Source organism: Larus michahellis, chromosome 1 (assembly GCF_964199755.1).
Source record: "Larus michahellis chromosome 1, bLarMic1.1, whole genome shotgun sequence".
NCBI classification, from domain to species: domain Eukaryota; kingdom Metazoa; phylum Chordata; class Aves; order Charadriiformes; family Laridae; genus Larus; species Larus michahellis.
Window position 1 is genome coordinate 69,062,466 of NC_133896.1, and position 18,093 is coordinate 69,080,558.

The 18,093-nt window shown below is 44.6% G+C and overlaps 1 protein-coding gene across 1 annotated transcript; it reads left to right on the forward strand.

The window, feature by feature from the left end:
- The first annotated feature begins 359 nt into the window (after window positions 1–359).
- USP18 (ubiquitin specific peptidase 18) lies at window positions 360–15,023 on the forward strand. The gene is made up of 11 exons (XM_074585051.1): window positions 360–650; window positions 3,384–3,571; window positions 4,647–4,743; window positions 6,026–6,171; window positions 8,120–8,199; window positions 9,050–9,196; window positions 10,023–10,118; window positions 11,148–11,318; window positions 11,825–11,956; window positions 12,412–12,461; window positions 12,991–15,023. The coding sequence occupies exons 2-11, from the start codon at window positions 3,403–3,405 to the stop codon at window positions 13,037–13,039; spliced, it is 1,137 nt and encodes a 378-aa protein (XP_074441152.1). The 5' UTR covers window positions 360–650; window positions 3,384–3,402; the 3' UTR covers window positions 13,040–15,023.
- Window positions 15,024–18,093: the final 3,070 nt, after the last annotated feature.

Consider the following 18,093-nt stretch of genomic DNA (forward strand, 5'->3'; position numbering starts at 1 on the left):
CAAACCATTAGTACTTTCCCATGCTAAAAGATTAAACAACATCACCTGCTAGTAAAAGTACTGAGAAGAATAGCTTTCTCACCGCCTAAAGGTTTCAGCAAATCTAGCTACTCGTGCTAAATCGAGCTAAGCAAGCAGCACAGATCACACCAAATCATAATTTGGGCGCCGCACTAATTACAATCCCTGGTGTCTGTGGAGTTCAGCCCGGGCCCGTGGCCTCAGAGACGAGCGGGCAGCCCCTCAGCATAAAAAGGGGGGCTAATGGCACCTAGGCCGCTCTTCTACCTCTCCCCGCCGAGTCGCTCTGCCCTGAGGCGCCGCCACGCCGGCAGCGGCGGGGGTCGGCGCGGCGTGAGGCGGAGCGGCCGCCCACGGCGACGGAGCCGAGTTTCGCTTTCTGTCCCTGCGCTCGGGCGGAGCGGGAAATGAAAACTAAAAGGCGGAGCGGGAGCTGCCGCTGCTGCCCTCTGACGAGACCGGCGAGGCAGAGCGAGCGCCGATCCGCCCTGCAGCACCTCCTCGGCTGGCAGCGGCTGGGCGGGCCGGCCAGACTGAGGAGCTCCGCAGGGGTGCCTCTGTGCGGCAAGACGTGGTGTCCCGAGTGCCTGCCGCCGAGGCTCGAAGCGCTCCGGGTGCTGCGGGAATTGGTAAGACCCGACCCCCCCCCCCCCCACACACACACTTTTTTTTTTTTTCCTGTTTGTCAGAATGGGACAAGCCAGAGCCACAGTGCGGCAGGAGGGTGGGGGGGGAGAGAGGGAAGAAAAGGGAGCAGAATAAATGAGGTAGTTTGACGGTGAAGTGAGATGTCTTGTTTCGGTTGCATCCGAGAAAAGTGTGGAGGTGAAGGGCACGCGTCCCTGCGGCAGCCCTTTCGGGGAGCGCCTCGAGGCTGCTACCTTCTCCCCCGGGGCTGCTGGCTCGCAGCCCCCCTCCTGCCCCAGCACCATATCCCTGGCTGATTGCTCCCCCAGGATACCCGTGAAGGGAAAGGAGCGAGGGTGGTGGGGAAGAGACGAGAAGGCACAGGGAGCTGGTGGCCCTCCTCAGTCGGAGGGCAGCTTCGGGGGCTTGTGGTACAGGGGTGTGAAGGGACGGCTGGGGGTTTGTCGTGAGAGGCCGGTGCCTTGGTTGGGCAGACGGGCTGTGGAGCAGGGCAGGGTGAACGGGAGGCCCCAGGGCTTGCTGAGGGACGGCAAGCGAGGGGGCTAGCTGGTTACAGGGCAGGAGTTACGGGGAGGGTATCGCCGCTACCTCTTCTCTGCCTGGAACCTGCCGTGCGGTCGCTTGGCTCAGCCAAGGCACCTGCGCTGAGGGAGCAGCACCGAGTGCCGCCCATGACCTGCAAAGGAAACCAAGAAGCGACCCAGCTCCTCCGGTGAGAGAGAAGAAATCAGGGGCAAGAAGGGAGCCTGCTTCTCAATTCCTATGCTCCCTCACCAGTTTTTTTTTTGCAGGGAAAGAAAGGTCAAGTGCAAACCTTAGGAACGCTGTATTTCTGATAGCCGAAATGGGGCAGTTCTGTGCACGGGTTGGGAAGTTTTGTTTGCGTCCCTGTTCCTGTGTCAGGGTTCCTGCCAGTAGTGCCTGGGCAGAGCCTCATCAAACCGGAGACCCAAATCCTCCCATGTCTGTATCCCCCTGCACCTTCCTGCGCAATATCTTTCTACCCACTTCTCAAGTCACCTGAAGCCTTGTAGCCCTGAGCTTGCTCTTTCATCCCACCCTTAATCCTACATCTCCTCCCCAAAGCTGTGTCTTGCAAGTTCCCCTCATTCCCAGTACATCCCTAGCTGTTGTTTAGCTACCTCTACTCTGCCTCTCTCCCTCCTTTCTGTCTCCTTTGGCATCCCGGGTGGCTGTGAGCGTTACTTACCTGCTGGCTGACATTACACCAGCTAAAGCCCAGTGGCTCTCACTGTACAAGCAACGATGGGCTCCTGCTCCAGCTGGGCTTTCAGAAACCTGAATGCCTGGTTAAATCCCTTCCAGGGCGAGAGGCACGGTGAGTTCGGACCGCATTTTGCTGAGGAAGAAATAGAGCCTGATTTCTCTTTTCCTGCATAGCTGTTCTAATCACTGGGTTTGGATATAAAAAGCAATATTCTTGTATCTGTCTTTGAATGTCTGAGTTTATTTTTTTTTCTGAATAAAACTCCTCAGCAAATTTGACAGCGTTTAGTGAATCCGAGTCTATGACGCTTTGAGTTCAAAAGTAATCTTGAAAAGTAAAGAATCGAAAGTACAGTTGGGGAAAAAATATACTTGGGGGGGGAATACATTTCTAGTTTCCCTGCCTGAGAAATTCTGCAGAAACTTTGATATTTGACATTATTAGGCAGAGTTAACCTGAAAAATAACAGGCTTGTAAAGCAAAGATTTTCTATTTGTGATTTTTTTTTATTATTTCCCTTTCTTGGTAGCTTTTCTTCATTCTTTCGGCACTTGGCCTTGGGTTCATTTAACATGCTGTTTAATATTTCTAAAATGATTTCTGAGCATTTGCTTTCTGTTTTTTTTCCTCTTGTGAATACATCCCTAAGCACATCCTTTTTTTCTGATTCTGCCTTCCTGTTGGAGGTGGGCTTTTAAAAGGGTTCAATTTTGTGTAATTGCATTGGAGCACTTGTCACATTGTTTTGCTTGCATATTTTTACTTTGGTGATTTTTTAAAAGCTTTTATTTAAAGAGCCAGCAGCTGAGTCATAAGAGTCTGTCAGAGTAATGGTCTGTTCAATACTCCCTTGAAAATCAAGGCACTATAATGGTTCTCTTGCTTAAACAGTTACTTTGAAGGAGCATAAAAAGAAGCTGATATTTAGGTGCTTAAATGCCTTTAAAAATTAGTCCAAAGTGGCATAGTAGAGCTGTGACTAAGTTGCTTAAAAACAATGCAGAGGGCCCAGTACAGAAAACAAACAAATGCTTACCAGCTCAAAGGCTAGAGAAGGTGAAATTTGCCCTTTTGAACCCTTGGGATACTTTGGGTGATAAAGCATTACTTTTACTAAACAGAGGACTTTGGCAACATATGCCGTTTGGACAATTTTAATCATGTTATTTACCAAGTCTTCTTAACAGGGATATCTGGAGTTCCCTGGCTAGGCGGAGCTGTTTCTGTGGAATCAAAGGTTCGTTTATTTATTTAGCCACAAAAAGGAAGACGGGATGAGCAATTGCCCTCTGTGTCTGTTACCTTGCCAATAGCTGTCACACCTACAATGCCCATGTTAAGTGAAATATACCAAATGCTGGTCACAGCAGTCTTACTAGTTTTATTGACATTCCAGTTTGTTCGTAACGAAAATATCAAATATAAAGACAAATCCTGTGTTTCTGGGTGCTCCCTGTCTTACTGATCTTTCTGTGTCTTTCTGCAGTCTTTGTACAATATTGTTGATGGGACAAAAAAGTGGACGTCAAGAAAGAAGCAAGAAACTAGAGCTGGCACTAAGTGAGACCATGAAGGCAGCAACAGAAGTACAAAATAATAAAGATGAAGCTGAAGGGCTGAAGGCAAAAGACCAGAGGCTAACATCAGTCTTTGGTGTGGCAGATTTAAAAAATGGTAATAATATTTTGTCTGTTCTTCACTCTCCTTTTTTCTGTGCTGTTCCATTCTCTGTCCTTAGGCTTGATTTTCTCCTATTCTTTACCTCTTCACTGAGGAATATACATATGATTCTCACTTTGCCCTGCCAAGTAACAGTTTTGGGGTTTGGGGAAGGGATTACATGAGGATCTCAGAGCTTTTTCCCCCTTTTAAGTCCTCAAAGTGGCCATTGCAGCTGAAAAGGTATAGATGCTAGCCCTGTGTCTTTCCAAGCACAGCCAGCATTGCTTCTGGATTTGCTAAACCATGAGCTAGGCCCTAGCTACTCTGCTGCATCACTAGATTGGTCTCTCAAAAGCTGTCATCAGTATTTCAGGTGTGCATACTGTTCTATTCCAGTTATACCTCACCCTTACCAGCGACTGTATGCATTTCTGAGTTGTTCTGAGTTTCTATTCCACGTCCTCTCTCCCTTTGATGACTTCAGAAGAAAAACTTGTAATTTCTGACCGTGATTACTTACACCACTTTGGAGCACAGAATATGCCATCTTTTTATATGCAGTGCGAACAGCTGTGACTCGCTTCTTCCACTTCTCTCAGGCTAGTTCCTTTCTTTGAAACTGAGACAAAGAATACCATAGGTAGGCTGAAAGGGAAATTTGAAGCCTGTGTGGTGGACAGCTAGCATGTGATCCCACGTGTAGCTCTTCATTTTGTTACTAGGCCTGGCTGTATAAATGGCTGAATAAAAATCCTCATACAGCCAGCCTTTGACTTCTGTTTTTTTTATTTATTTTATGTTTAGGTGTGTTATGAGAGGACTGAAAATACAGGAACTGGGGGACATCTGAGTATCATAATCCAGATTTACTTGGATTTTTCCTGTCAGTTGCCAAATGGAAATAAATGCTATTTGCTTGAGGAACGTAAGAATAGATTGAACGCTTTCTCAGATCTAATCAAGGTCCTGGGCCTACGCACTGAATGGCTGAATACGTGCAAGAGGAGTTTGCCACTTCCAAACAATTTTCAGTTTCTTTTCTTGTACCTATTTCCAGGCTTCACGTCCTCTTTTTCTGTGCCTACAGGAGCTATTGGACTGTACAACGTTGGACAGAGCTGCTGTCTGAACTCTCTGCTCCAAGTGTTCCTCATGAATATACACTTCACAGGGATACTTCGAAGGTACCACCTATTTGAACTATCTGAGATACTTCCATTGTTGCTCTGTTGTCTCCTCTCCTTTTTCATATGAGTTGCACATTCGAAGGCTTGGATCGTCAAGGTGCTAGCAAGGTGCTTTCAGCTCACTCAGTAAGGTCACTGCCTTGTTGTCTCTGATATATGCAGACTGGGGCCTGCAAAGGTAGAAGTTGCAGTGTTCTGACTTGTTAGTCATCCCTGATTCATGTGCCATTTGCACACCAGTAAGCTGCAGTCCTGAACTGCATCTTTATGACTTGTATCTCTGTTGTGGCACCTCTCTTTTCCATAACAGGATATGATTTTATTACAGGTATACTCACGGGCCATTATAGCTAAAGGATGTGTCATGTGTAACCATATCCACTATTAATTTTGTAACTTTAAGCATATAAACAAAAACATATTGTGATCCGTGGCCTCTGGCCCTTGATTGTCCTGGCTAGCACCTGATAGAGAAGAATAAGTGTTGTTGCAGATAGCGAATACATAGTGTTATTTTGCTTTGCTTGCCTGGGCGCTCTACTTTTTTTTGTGAGGTGGATTTGGGCTTCTGCCTCCCTACCAACCACACTCATAACTAGTTTGATTTATTTTCAGTTTACTCAGTTCACTGCAGCTTTAATCATCTACGCGGATCATTCCTGTTCAGTCCTCTGTTTTCAAAATTTCTTACACGGTCACCAGGGTGCAGGGGAGGAAGAAGGCACGTTGCAGACATGCAGAGAGGAGAAGCGTCACAAATGGGCAAAGCTAAATAATGTAGACAATAGGTTACCATTGTTATTTGAAGAAAGACTTAGAAAAACCTGTCGACTGCAATAAATTTGGGGACGATAAAGAACTTTCCAGTTGGCATATAGTTGAAACACAAGCATTACGATACATGTGCCCGTGAAATTTTGAGGGTATGTTGAGAAGAAGGCATGACCAGGTGGGAGACAAGAACAGCTTTGAAATTGCTGTAACTAATGTTGTTTCTAGAGTTCAGGAAGCACTTCAGGTCCTGCTTGGTTTGCCCCTTATGCAGAAACAAGCCAACTTAAAATTGTGGCCTTTTGCTTTAGAACTGTCAGCCTGCACTGTGAGATGAGCTAGTGCAGGTGTCTGCTTCCCCTTTTTCCTTTTTTTTGCTGAAAATGTGCCCATTCTGATTCCTCTTGAGTTGCTCTGTGCTATCCACCTCTGCTCCTTCAGGTGTGATATCTAATATTTCTCCATTTTACTGCTTGATTATCATTCATGTTGCTTCTTTTCTTTATAGAATGACAGTGCCACCACATGCTGGGCAGAAGAATAGGAATGTCCCGTACCAGATGCTCCTGCTGTTGGAGGAGATGCAGTGTGGCAAGCAGAAAGCAGTTTTTCCCATACCCCTCGCTCGCTGTCTTTCTGTATACAGAGTGAAATGTAAGCAGTGCCGCCTCATGCCCACCTCTGTCTGCAGACCAGAGATGTTAATTATCAAGCACTAACAAGCAGTGCAGACTCTCATTCAGAGATTCAGAAAAGTGAGGAGTTGGGTACACGGTGATGTAGTGCTCTTTATAGCTGCCTCTCAGTTGTGAGTGAGACGCTGTGTCTTACTTGTGACAGGGAGGGGAAAAAAAGCCCCTGCGTGGGTATCCTTGCTGATGCCCAAAAGGTGGGAAGACTATCAGACTGCTAGAAGACTCAGCCACTAATACTGGCCAGAGGGAAAGAGCTATGCAGGGCAGAGAGAGGACAGCTTACAGCTTGATCTGTCTTGCTATACTGGTATGATAATAGTGAAACAGCTGCTATTTCTTATTAGAAGGAAGGGATCACGTGGAAAAGGTACTGAGTTCAACCCAGATCTCCAAGGACAGAAGCAATATCCTTCCTGTTCCTTGTTATAAGGGCAGAGAGAAGAATTTGCTGGTTTAACCTCCTACCTAGGTAGGGTCCCAAAGGGCAGAGATTGTTAAATGCATGAGTGACCAGTGACAATGAGATGCTGGGGCTCTCTTTATGTGTACAAATACACATGGTATATCCAAATCTTTATAATCTCAAAGCCAAACCAGGACAGCACTGGAAGAGACAGATGGTAGCCAGCCCAGACATCTATTAAGGAGGAACATGAGATAACCTGAATATTTCTGTTTGCGTTATTTTTCCCCCTGAGACTGACTGGCTCTGCGTTCTGCCTTCTCTCTTCCAGTTGAAGAGAGATGCCCCAAAAGAGGTTTTTAAAGCTTGACAGTTTCCCACCTTGCTTTAAAATTCAGGTGTGCTTCATAAAGTCCTATATCCCAGCAAGTGATGCTTTACCTGGATCACAGATGTGGTATTAGACATGAGGAAAGGTATATTTTCTGAGCTTCATTTAGTCAGGGATGTCTGTAATCTTACTAGAACCCAGCTGAAGTCAGTACCTGCAGACTTGCAGGGAAGTTGAAAGCACTTCCACCTCAGGGTGTTGGATTATTCCACAAAATTTGTTTCACCTATGATCAAGTTTAGTGGTAGTCCAGAAATACCAAGATTTTGCTAAACGATGTGTAGTTTTTGCCCCATTCCTAAAAGTTGAGCTCATCATGGGCTGAGAACACCAGTTCTTTGCATTCAAAGATGCGGATATTTTTTTTTCCCCCCTAAGTTCAATTTTGAAGCAATTCTCCGCTTAGCCATTCTAAGTGAGCTGTGCACTGAGCTTATCCAACTACCTTAGGTTTCTTAATATGCCAGTTTAGCCAGAGTGGAAAGCCAAAGCATACTGTTACTACATTATCCTTGGCTTCCTGTGCTGTAACTGTATGCTTGTAGGGATGAAGGGGTTTATACCATTCTGTGGATGAGACATACAGATAGGCCTCCCTATCATTTTTATCTTTGCACTCAGGAGTGTTATAGCCTTAGCGAGGGGATGGAGGAGACAAGTCTGTGGAGTAACGAAGGTGAAAAAGAGAATGGAATCTTCCTTGTTTTGTTTCTAAGAAGGACTCAAATAAATGATCTTTAAGGTCCCTTCCAACCCAAACAATTCTATGATTTTATGGAATGCAACCTTCAACTCAATGATATGTCTGAGCCCTGTCCTTCAGTAGGTATTAGGTAAACTCTTGGTCCTGCATCCGGTGACAAGGACAAGACTTTTGCACTGGGTTGTACCATGGGGCACTCAAGCCCTACCATCTTTTCCCATTGCCTGCTCAGGTGACATGGAGACATTGCGGGCTCCTCTCCAGTCTAAGCTCTGTCCCTGGCAGGGAGCGGCAAGGGAACAAGAGGCTGGGCTAATGGGGGACAATAAATCTCCCTTTGCCAACTATGGGATATCTGTGCTTGGTGCTGTTTATAATACTGATGGAGACTGTGTTTTCTGTTTGTCCAGTGTTTGTGCAGCATGATGCTGCCCAGCTCTTTCTGACTCTCTGGAACTTGATAAAGGATCAGATGAAAAAGCCAGAGCTGGTAAGGACGGTCACTGAAATGAATACCAGGTCCTTTGGCCCTTGTTGTGTATGGTTTCCTCTGCTTCTTGAAGAAGAAACCCATTCACTGACAATTGTCCTAAATGAAATTCTTAAAATTATCCCCTATTTGGATCTTTCCTTGCGTCTTTCAAGTGGGAGAGGGAATCTTGATTTCATAGGCTTCAACATTTTGTTCACCCTAATTTCTTTTGTTCATCCTAGTTTTAGGGCATGCCGGGATCTCCGTTCTAATGGGAAAGTTGATTAATAACAAAAAGATTGATCTTCTTGCAACACTGAATTTAGTTACCTTGCATTTCCTTTTCCCCCCAAATTTCTTTAAGCATTTATTGGCATGTCTTGACACAGCTCCTCTGTTCTTTGAAGCCAGCCGCGTGCATTTCATTATAATTAGTCACTGTTAGTATGTTATGTATATGACAGTTCCTCCCAGGGAAGCTGTGTAAGGTAGGAGGAAGGTGACTCTTCCTCACACACTGTCATAGTTTTATTCATATAGAAGACAGGTTTCTGTTGCAGTTTCAAAAAAACCCAATAAAATTCTGCATCAAAGCTGACATTTAACTTTATGATCTTGTTATAGGCTGTGTCTTTCCCCTCTGCTAGGGGATGAGGGGAAGGAGTTGTTCTTCTTTATATGGAGTTGTTCTTCTTTATATGGTGGAAAGTGCCCTGTCCACATAAGTCAATGTCAGGTTTGGGTTCAAGCCTTAAAGCAATAACATTGCGTGAAGTAACATCTCCGCATGGGCTTTCCTACCCACAGAGGGAAATACCTCAGCTGTGTTTTTCATAAACCTTGTTTTGGCCTTTTCTTACCTCTCCAGGTTGAAGAGCTGAGTTCTTTGTACACTATCTGTGTACAGGAGCACCTGGCTTGTCAGAAATGCTCTCTTGAAACAAAGAGGAAGAGCAAGATGTTAACCCTTCCACTCCCAATGTTGGATGCTGATTCTTGCGTGCTGAAGACTCTGGTAAGTTCAGTGGCAGCACTGTTTCCTTAGGAAGAAGATTCCCCTCTGTTAACTGTGGGAGCCTTCTTGCAGCACTGATGTCTCCTGGGACTCGTCTTGAATCTCTGCAAGAATCTCTGCAGGGTGTCTGGGGCTTTGAGGTGATCCTTTCTTGTTCACATTTCTTCTTTGTTTTGAGGGCTTCTAAATTTCTCAAAAAAAAAAAAAAGTTTGATTTGGGGGATTGAAAATAAAGTCCTTGAATCACCTTTCTAAAAGGACTATAATACCTTGTAAGACTCAAAGACTGATACTACCCAGTGATGTGTGTATGTGAGACCTTAGATACCACAGTGGGGTGCCCTGGGTGATGCCTGGCCAGACACACTACATTTGCCCGGTGCAGTGTTCTTTTACTTTTAAATCAGTACTGCTGTTTGATATCCAGATACAGCAGTGATGGTGGCTATGTAGGTGCTGCCACAAGAAGGCAGTGGATTTTTTGGGTGACCCTAGACCATTGGACCTTATTTATTCTCTGACCGCTTTATACTGCTTCAGCCTAAAGGAACCTCTCAGGCTTTGAAGTAGATATAAAAGACACTTATGCATCAACATCTTTGTTTATGGAAAATGTGGTACTCTATTTTTGTTTTTTTTTCAACTAATGTAATCACAGCAGCAGCTAGGAAAAATGGGGTACCTTTTTTTAAGCTGCTAGGCACTCTTCTGTCCTTTGAGTAAAATATGCCTTCTGTAGCTTTGCTGTTTGCTTGTACCCTGTGAAACAAAGTAGAAATAGAAACTGAAGGAATTCAGTTGAAAGAAATCTCATCTGTCTTCTTAGGAGAACTGTCTGCAATACTTTTTCCGTCCAGAAGAGTTGACGGATCACAACATGTGTTTCTGTGAACAGTGTGGAAGGAAAACACCTTTTCTGCAGGTAATCGGAGAATTAGTTCCCCATTTGTCTCTTATACCTAGAACTCCCTTTGGGACTGGGAAGGGTGGGGAAAGGACTCAACCATATCAGTGTAAGAGGAGATCACCAAAGACTTGTCAGCACTGCAATGTCAGTTAGGTATAAACCACATGCATCTTTCCTGTTAGGAAGATCCCTGGTGTAGATGTAGCTCTAGCAACAAAAGAATGCTTTCCTGGGTTTTAATGTAAGTCATGGAGGGATGTAGCGTTTTTGTACCAGTGGAAAAGTTTCTGTTGGTTTGTGTTGTGTTTCCACTGTGGGGCTTTACTCCATTGCATAGCTCCAGGGATAGACAAGAATACGTTGCTGGAGCTGTGCACACACATAGAAGTAGGATACTGTAGGGTGACTTCCTTTCTTCCTGGCTCTCTGCTGGGCTCCCCATTTTTTACTGTATTGGTCTCTGCCAGACAATGAATTAGCTGTTTCATGAAGAGGCAAATGCATTGAAGAGAGACATGTGTGAGGGAGACTGCCGCAGCTCAAGGCTTGGAGGGGACTTTCCACAACATTTTCACCAGTGGCCCAGCTCCGAGGCTACAATGCATCCATATATCTTGGTGGCAGCCACGGCACCAGCAGCAATATCAACAGACAGTGCTGGAAGCAGTGAGCTGTCAGCTTGGCGTTCTCTAGCGGCCACATGTCGCAAGGAGGTTGGCTTGCCTCTCCTCACCTACCTGATGCTACCAACCTAGGGTTAAGAAAGCAGATGAGAAACGAAGCAAGCCCATGAGGCACCCACATCTTGGTGCTGATCACACCTAAGTTGAGAAACTTGGTTCTCACAGCTCCGTCATGTGTATGTGTCTTGTGTGCGGATGAGCTATAAACGTTTGGCATCTGCTGTCTGGTGGAATTGGCAGTCATTGACTGTAGCACTGACTGCTCGCCCTGCTACATTCACTGGGTGGCAATGGCTGTTTCCACCTCACCTCCCCAGGGTTTGTTCCTTAGTTTTCAATTGCATTATTTATTGCTTTACAGAGCATGAAGCTAGTCCATCTACCACAGACTCTGACCATACACCTAAAGCGCTTCTGCTTCGGAGAATCATCCTATGTTCACAAGCTTAGTCACTATCTGCCATTCCCACAAGACCTTGATTTCAATGCAATCTTGACAGAAAATCAGTGCCAAGCAGATGACAATGAAAAGGTGAGATACTCCTAATGTCCTGTTTAAAAATGGAGATTTTCTTCTCCCCTCTGCTCAAGTGTCATAAAAACTTAAGAGATCATACCAGTACTTGCCTCAGTTCAAAGCACCTGCCTTAAAAATGTATGTCTCAGGCTTTACCTGTGCCTGGTGTTGTCTCGCATCTCATGGTTTTAACTGGTTCAGGCATTATTCACATTTCTGTGCTCAGATTAAATCACCAAAGGCACCATAACTGGAGCTTTCTGCTATAAGGACAAAACACAGGCTTTACCAAAAAAAAACCCCAAAACAGTCCTGTGATCTCCAAGGAGGCCGCCAGCCCATAGCTGGCAGGCAAAACTCTGAGGATAAGAGCAAAAAAGGTAGGATCCTCAAGGCCGATCTGATCTTTTTCCTTTTTTGTTATGAAACACATATTCTTGATGTCCTGGCTGCTGCTTCTCTTCAGTCAATGGCAAATGAGAATTGCTGCGCTGAAACTTACTTTTTGTGGTTCTTCACAGGCTTCCTGGCAGTATGAGCTTTTTGCTGTTGTTGCTCATTCAGGATCAACTAGTTGTGGACACTACTGTGCCTATATTCGAAGTCTCACAGAATGTAAATGGTATTGCTTCAATGATTCTCAGGTTTGCCAGGTGAGGAGACAAATCCGCATTTCTTTTGTAGCTTCCTGGACACTCCTCCAGATTTCATTCAGTCTAATTGACTGCTGATTAAAGAGAACCACGGAAGACAACTGAAGCTGTAGAGCTTTGTGCACGTCATTCCTCTGCCACAGCATACTCTGAGCTGAGGACGAAACAGCTCTAGCTTCTGTACCAAACAAGGCCTCAGGTTCTGGTTTGCGGAAGCAGCCGTTGGCTGTATACCCTACTTTATGTACTCTAGATCTGTTTAATATAAGTGTCCAGAAGAGGGAAAGGAACTGTTTTTCCTCAGAGGGTAAAAGCATTAAAACAGTTTCTAAAAATGTACTTAGTTCCTGGAAGTACCACTTACACCACTCTTAGAATCGGTGTGCTGGTATCACAATGTGTCCATTTCTCAGAGAGTTTTTACCAGCCTCCTCTTGTGTGTTTTTCTTCTCTAGGTATCGTGGGATGATGTTAAATGCACCTATGGACATTCCAACCTCAACTGGTAAGCAAACACATCTCTCTGTTTTTACCTAATGCTGCTCTGGGGTTTGGAATGAGGGTAGCAAAGAGAGACAAGGCAAATGGTTTGAACTGCATATCGCCTGGGTTGTACAGGGCATGCAGGAGAGTAGAAGAGGATTGTGTTCTGGTTACTCTGGTGTGACCGTATATGACTATTCGGGGATCCTGCAGGATTACTGAGTAGTCACAAGTGGGACTGCAGGAGTGGTCTTGTTACTCGTGATTGCTGCTTGGACCCTATATCCTGACTAAATCAGGTACGTCAGTCAGGATTCCTCCGTGGTTTTTGTTTTGATGCATGATAAGAAAATGAGTCATGAAGAGAGATAATCCTTCCTATAAGCTATAGCACTGCGAGGGGTCAGCTTTATATTCTGCCTCAGGAACTGGAGAGGGCCAGTTCAGTTGACCTAAACCTCAAAAAGCTGAGCAGCAGCAAACCTAGGATGTTACTCGCAACCTAGATCTTCAAACATACATCTTGTTTTGCTTTTTCTTTGCTTCCACAGGACAGAAACGGCCTATCTCTTGATTTACATGAAAAAATGCCCTAAGTAGCCTTACCAGGAGTATCAGAAGTCTTGGGAAGCTGTGTGTTATCTGTGGAACTCAGCAGCTCTGTGCCAGTGTGGACGTCTACAAATGTTCCAGAAGACATTCTGCACTCTGTCAGCAACCTCTGCCTTCACATTTATTTATGAAAAAAGTGCAGGAGAGACTCAGCTAGAGAACTCTTTCTTTCATATATTTTGGTATTTATGTGATTCTATATGTTCATTTCCTCTTAAAAGACAGTGGTGTTAGTCCCTGTCTCTGCTGACTTACCAGTTTCTTTAATGTTGATGCCTAGATTCCAGTACAGGGCAGGCATTTGGCTTTAAAGCCTGCGTGATGTTCCAGGGAGCCATGTGGTGTGGCTGAAGAGCTGTGATAGTTGTACCTCACCAGTAATACCATAAGAGCTTGAGGCCTACTTTGTCCTTTTAGCACCGTGTTAGATGCTGGCAAGCTGGGCAGGGCACCCCAAAAGTCTTGAGAAACAGCTGGAACAAAGATGAGAACTCTTATGACACATGTGCCAGTGATGTTTACTCCTTAACACCTTCCTGAGAATGGATCACTGCAGGGCTTGAGATGTGTTTGAAACTTGGTGTCAGCATAAAGAGGTGTTTTTAAATCAGGAGCTCTTGGAGTAGTTCTGATTTACACGATGAGTTTGTATGTATTTATGCAGACGATTATTGTTGTAGCATGCTTATCAGGCATTTATGTGCATTTTCTTTCCTGTATAGAGGAAAATATTCAGAGTAACAGAGATTCTGAAGCTAGGTAGTGATTTTTCACAATGGTATCCATACACAGTGATGGGAGGAGAAGTGAGATGCCTTGATGTGCTTGAACTCACGGGATTTTCAGCTGGTTGCCAGCTGGAATTTTCTTGCTTTCTCCCTTCCTTCTCTACCCACGGAGTGGAAACGTCCCTCAAGCAGAAAGTGTTCTGGAGAGATCAATTTTATAAAGAAAGTCAGTAATTTTTAAATCTCCTGTTGAGTCCTGTCACTCTGTGCTGTTGGTTCAGCCTGTGCTCCCATGGCAGGACCGCACAGCTGGAGGGAAAATGTAGAGAGAGCTAGAAAGGAAGGTTGGTAACATGACAATCCGAAGAAGAGTGTTCTAAAAGCTCATCACAAGACTCAGCTGTGAGGAAAGTTAAAAGCAGTGGTTGTGATGCTTTTAAAGCATTCATTGTGGTAATTCTGGACGTACCACAGTCTGTGAAAGGATCAGTGATTTAGATCTCCAGTAGTTGGAGATCTAAAAGTACCTTCTAGCCTAATGTGTTCTTTGACTGTATCTTTACAAGGGTGCTAACTTTTTGGGACTGAGTACACTTAAAAATTACTAATTTAATTATAATAGCATCTATATATATAACTTAATTTTATTTTGATAATGGTGATGAAGTTCTCAAATCATGTCCACTTTCTGTTGGTGTGTGGAAGGTGAATTGAGAAATCTTGGAGCATAGCTGTGAAATTACATTTTTATGAACTAGCAGGTATTTATTTCACTGTACTAGCAAGGCCCATTATTCTGTTCAGCTCTCATGTATTTGTACTGTTCACTCTGCGTTAAAAAACCAATAATATCCCAGTGTATTGTTTGTCACCAGGATGAGGAATTTTCAGCCTATTTGCCTTTGGGAATGCGTTAAACTCTTTCTAAAGCACCTTGCAATGGGTGAGTAAGAAAACCACGTTCCTGTCCGCTTTATCCAGCGCTTTGCATATGTGAAGTAGCTGAAAGACAGTGCCGTTCCAGAAATTGAGAAGTTAATGGGTTAAGAGACTGATGAGACACTTCTAATTTGATATAACCGGAAATTTAAAAACAAGCTGTGCTTATGAAAAACGCCTTAAATGTGTCATAACCTTCCAGGTATATCACCCAACGTGGAAGCAATTGCTGAGATATATTAAGAATCTTTTCAGTCAGTATCTTAATGAAAAGTAATCAGTGTCTTGTTTTGAATAAAATGGTATTTGAATAAAATAAATTTCCTAGAAAATAAGTCTTGTGGATTATTCTCGGCATGTTTTTCCAAAACACCACAAATGCAGGGGGGAGGCCACAGGCCACATGCACGGGGTTGTATGAATCATAGCATCGCCTAGGTTAGAAGGGGCCTTTCAGATCACTTAGTCCAACCACCAACCTAACTCTGACAAAAACCATCACTGAACCATATGTCTAAGCACTATGTCTACCAGTCTTTTAAATACCTCCAGGGACGGTGATTTAACCACTTCCCTGGGCAGCCTGTTCCAATGCTTAATAACCCTTTCAGTGTAAAAAAATTTTCCTAATATCCAGTCTCAACCTCTCTTGGCACAACTTGAGGCCATTTCCTCTTGTCCTATTGCCTGTTACTTGGGAGAAGAGACCAACCCCCACCTTTCTACAGCCTCCTTTCAGGTAGTTGTAGAGAGCGATAAGGTCTCCCCTCAGCCTCCTTTTCTCCAGGCTGAACAATCCCAGCTCAAATTATGCTTGAATGTATGTCAAAGTATGCTCAAATTAAGTACTGGGGCTAGGGCTACTGTTAATCTTTATCTCCAACAGGTGAGGAAATGAGGCTAAACCTTCTCTGGGCACTCAGCCCTTGTGCTGGAAACACAATGGGTTTATTGTCAGGTTTTGCTTCCAGATCCAGATGGACCATGGGAGGAATAGGAGGTGTGCAAACTGCATCGCGTACAGATCAAAAAATTCTGCCCGATCGCAGCTGCTTGTGCAAAAAGTCACCTTGGCTGCATCTGCGTCCCCAGCACAGTGCAGCCGTACGCTGGAGAAACTGCCCAAGGGCGACTTTCGGCTGAGTGCAGGGGATCCAGGGCTAGCGTATTGGTACACAGGTATAACATGGAGACCGGTTATACCGTGGAGTCCGCCTGGCCCGGGGGCTGGCTATAGAAAAGCACCACCTAGATTTCTGCCAGAAAAAAATTTTCTGCCGCCGAGCCGCTGCAAAGTAGTCAGGATTATTTGTCCTGCGTTTGAGCCACAGTGAGAGTGAAGCCCAGCACGGGGAGCGAGGGCTTTGGAAAGCCAGATAAAGCCAAGAGTACACGTGTGGAGAGATTACTGTAGGGCCTGGTAACTCTTCCTTTCCGTTTTTTGTTTGGTTTGAGATTACCGTGTCTTCAGGGAAGGAGCAGTAGCAAAATGCACGTTCTCTGCTTCATCTCTGACAGACTCCTCCTCAGATTCAGTTATTCCCCACCTTCAAGAAACACAGAGAAAAAGGTAAATATATATGTAATAAATATCTGTATCACACACATGTATAATATCTAAAACTTCAGTATGTTGTAAATTGCAAAATTACACATGAAAGTAAAAGATACTTCACTTCCCAGTATCATTTTAATTTGCAAGAGTCACTTATCAACTAATGCAGCATTTTTGTGGAAATACCAATGATAACATGAGCTCTACGTTTAAAAAAGGCCTTCAAAAAAGCACCTGTTCTAGTACGGATTTAAAAACCTGACTGTGGTTACTCTAAACTACAATGAAATGTGTAAATCATATTAGGACTTACCATTACTATTAATTTTAATAATGGCTTTACTGATAATTTTGTGGATCACAGTAACCTGTTGTGTCTGATAGGTTCCAATAGCGAATCCTGTGATGATGTTCCTGCAAGGGAATGCCGGTAGTTTTAAGTCATGAAAGACATCTTCTTCCAGCAGGTTTAACCTTTCCTAAGCAGATCCGGTCATCAGCAGTCGCTGCCTTTTTTGGCCCTGGGGACAGCTTCAGTTTTTGCCCTCCTGGATGTCAGCGCTGGCCCTTTGCTGGCCCCCGGTGTTTCCTACAGCGCTGCTTTTCAGGTGGCCTTGTCTTACGGGTCTCCTGTCCTTAAAGCCAAGTTTCGGGTCCTGCCCTGACTGAGGCCATGCTTCTCCCAGGGTAATTTTGGCCATGTCAAGCCAGGATTGGCTTTGCCACTAAGGTCCATGCTGGTATTTCTTCTGATAACACAGCTTGCAGCTGTGAGCGGCGAGTAGCACTTTCCCAGCAAGTGCAAACAGAAACCTCAAACAACCTTTCGAAGGTATTTTATGAAGCAATTAGTTTTAAGAAGAGAGCTATTTAGCACTGACTCCGTGCTGTTTCCCACGTGGCTGGCTTATGTTCTACCAGCTTCAAGTTGGCAGGCTCAGCGCTGTTTGCATCTGCCTGTGGAAATGTGCCCAGGAGTCACCAATGCTTTAGGGAGCTTGATAGAAAAAAAATAAATTCTGACATATGTGAAGTCAAGAAACTGGAAGAGAAATGCTTCTGAGCTAAATCTAACCAAATTTAAAACAAAAATAAATTTGCAAGTGCTGTGAAAAACTGAACAAGGACTTAAAAAAGGCAAAGTGAACGAAGACCTTCACACAGGCTTAAGAAAAGGTGCTCTGAGCTAATGACTGTTTTCCTATGACAGACTAATGACTGAAATTTCAGCCTGGTGACTGGGATGCAGTTTGATTCAGTACGAAAACGTCCTTTGCTGTGTGAGGGATGGCCGGAGCAGCGAGTGGGATGACCCTCTCCATGTCTGCCTTTGTGATGGGCAGAGGAGAGAGGTCGAGGAACTGGGATAGTCCCTCATTAGGGAGGTGGCTACGTGTCACTGAGGGACATGGGACGCGACAGTTGTTCTGGAAAGCCGGCCTGTCATTAATCTACATTAGTTTCTGCAATGAGCAATGAGTGAATTTCTTGCCATCCTTGATTGCAGACAAGCTGTACAGGTAGCTCAGCAGTCACTGTGACCAGGGCATCAGGTGGACGATGCAGAGAGCTGTGGTCATCATATAGATCTCTCCTCTGTGTAACCCATTTTTCTCACAGATAAGGAGAAAAAACACATAAGTGCATTAAATCACACAGCGGCACTGAGCAGCACAGCCCCTGGTTAAACCTTGCTGCCATCGCAGAATTCAGCCAGAAGGGGACTGATCTCTTTGACCTCAAAAATAAAATCACAGGCGTTCTCCTCCGGTTGGGCCTAAAGCTGCAGTGATCTGCAAACCTCAATTAAAACCCTTGGA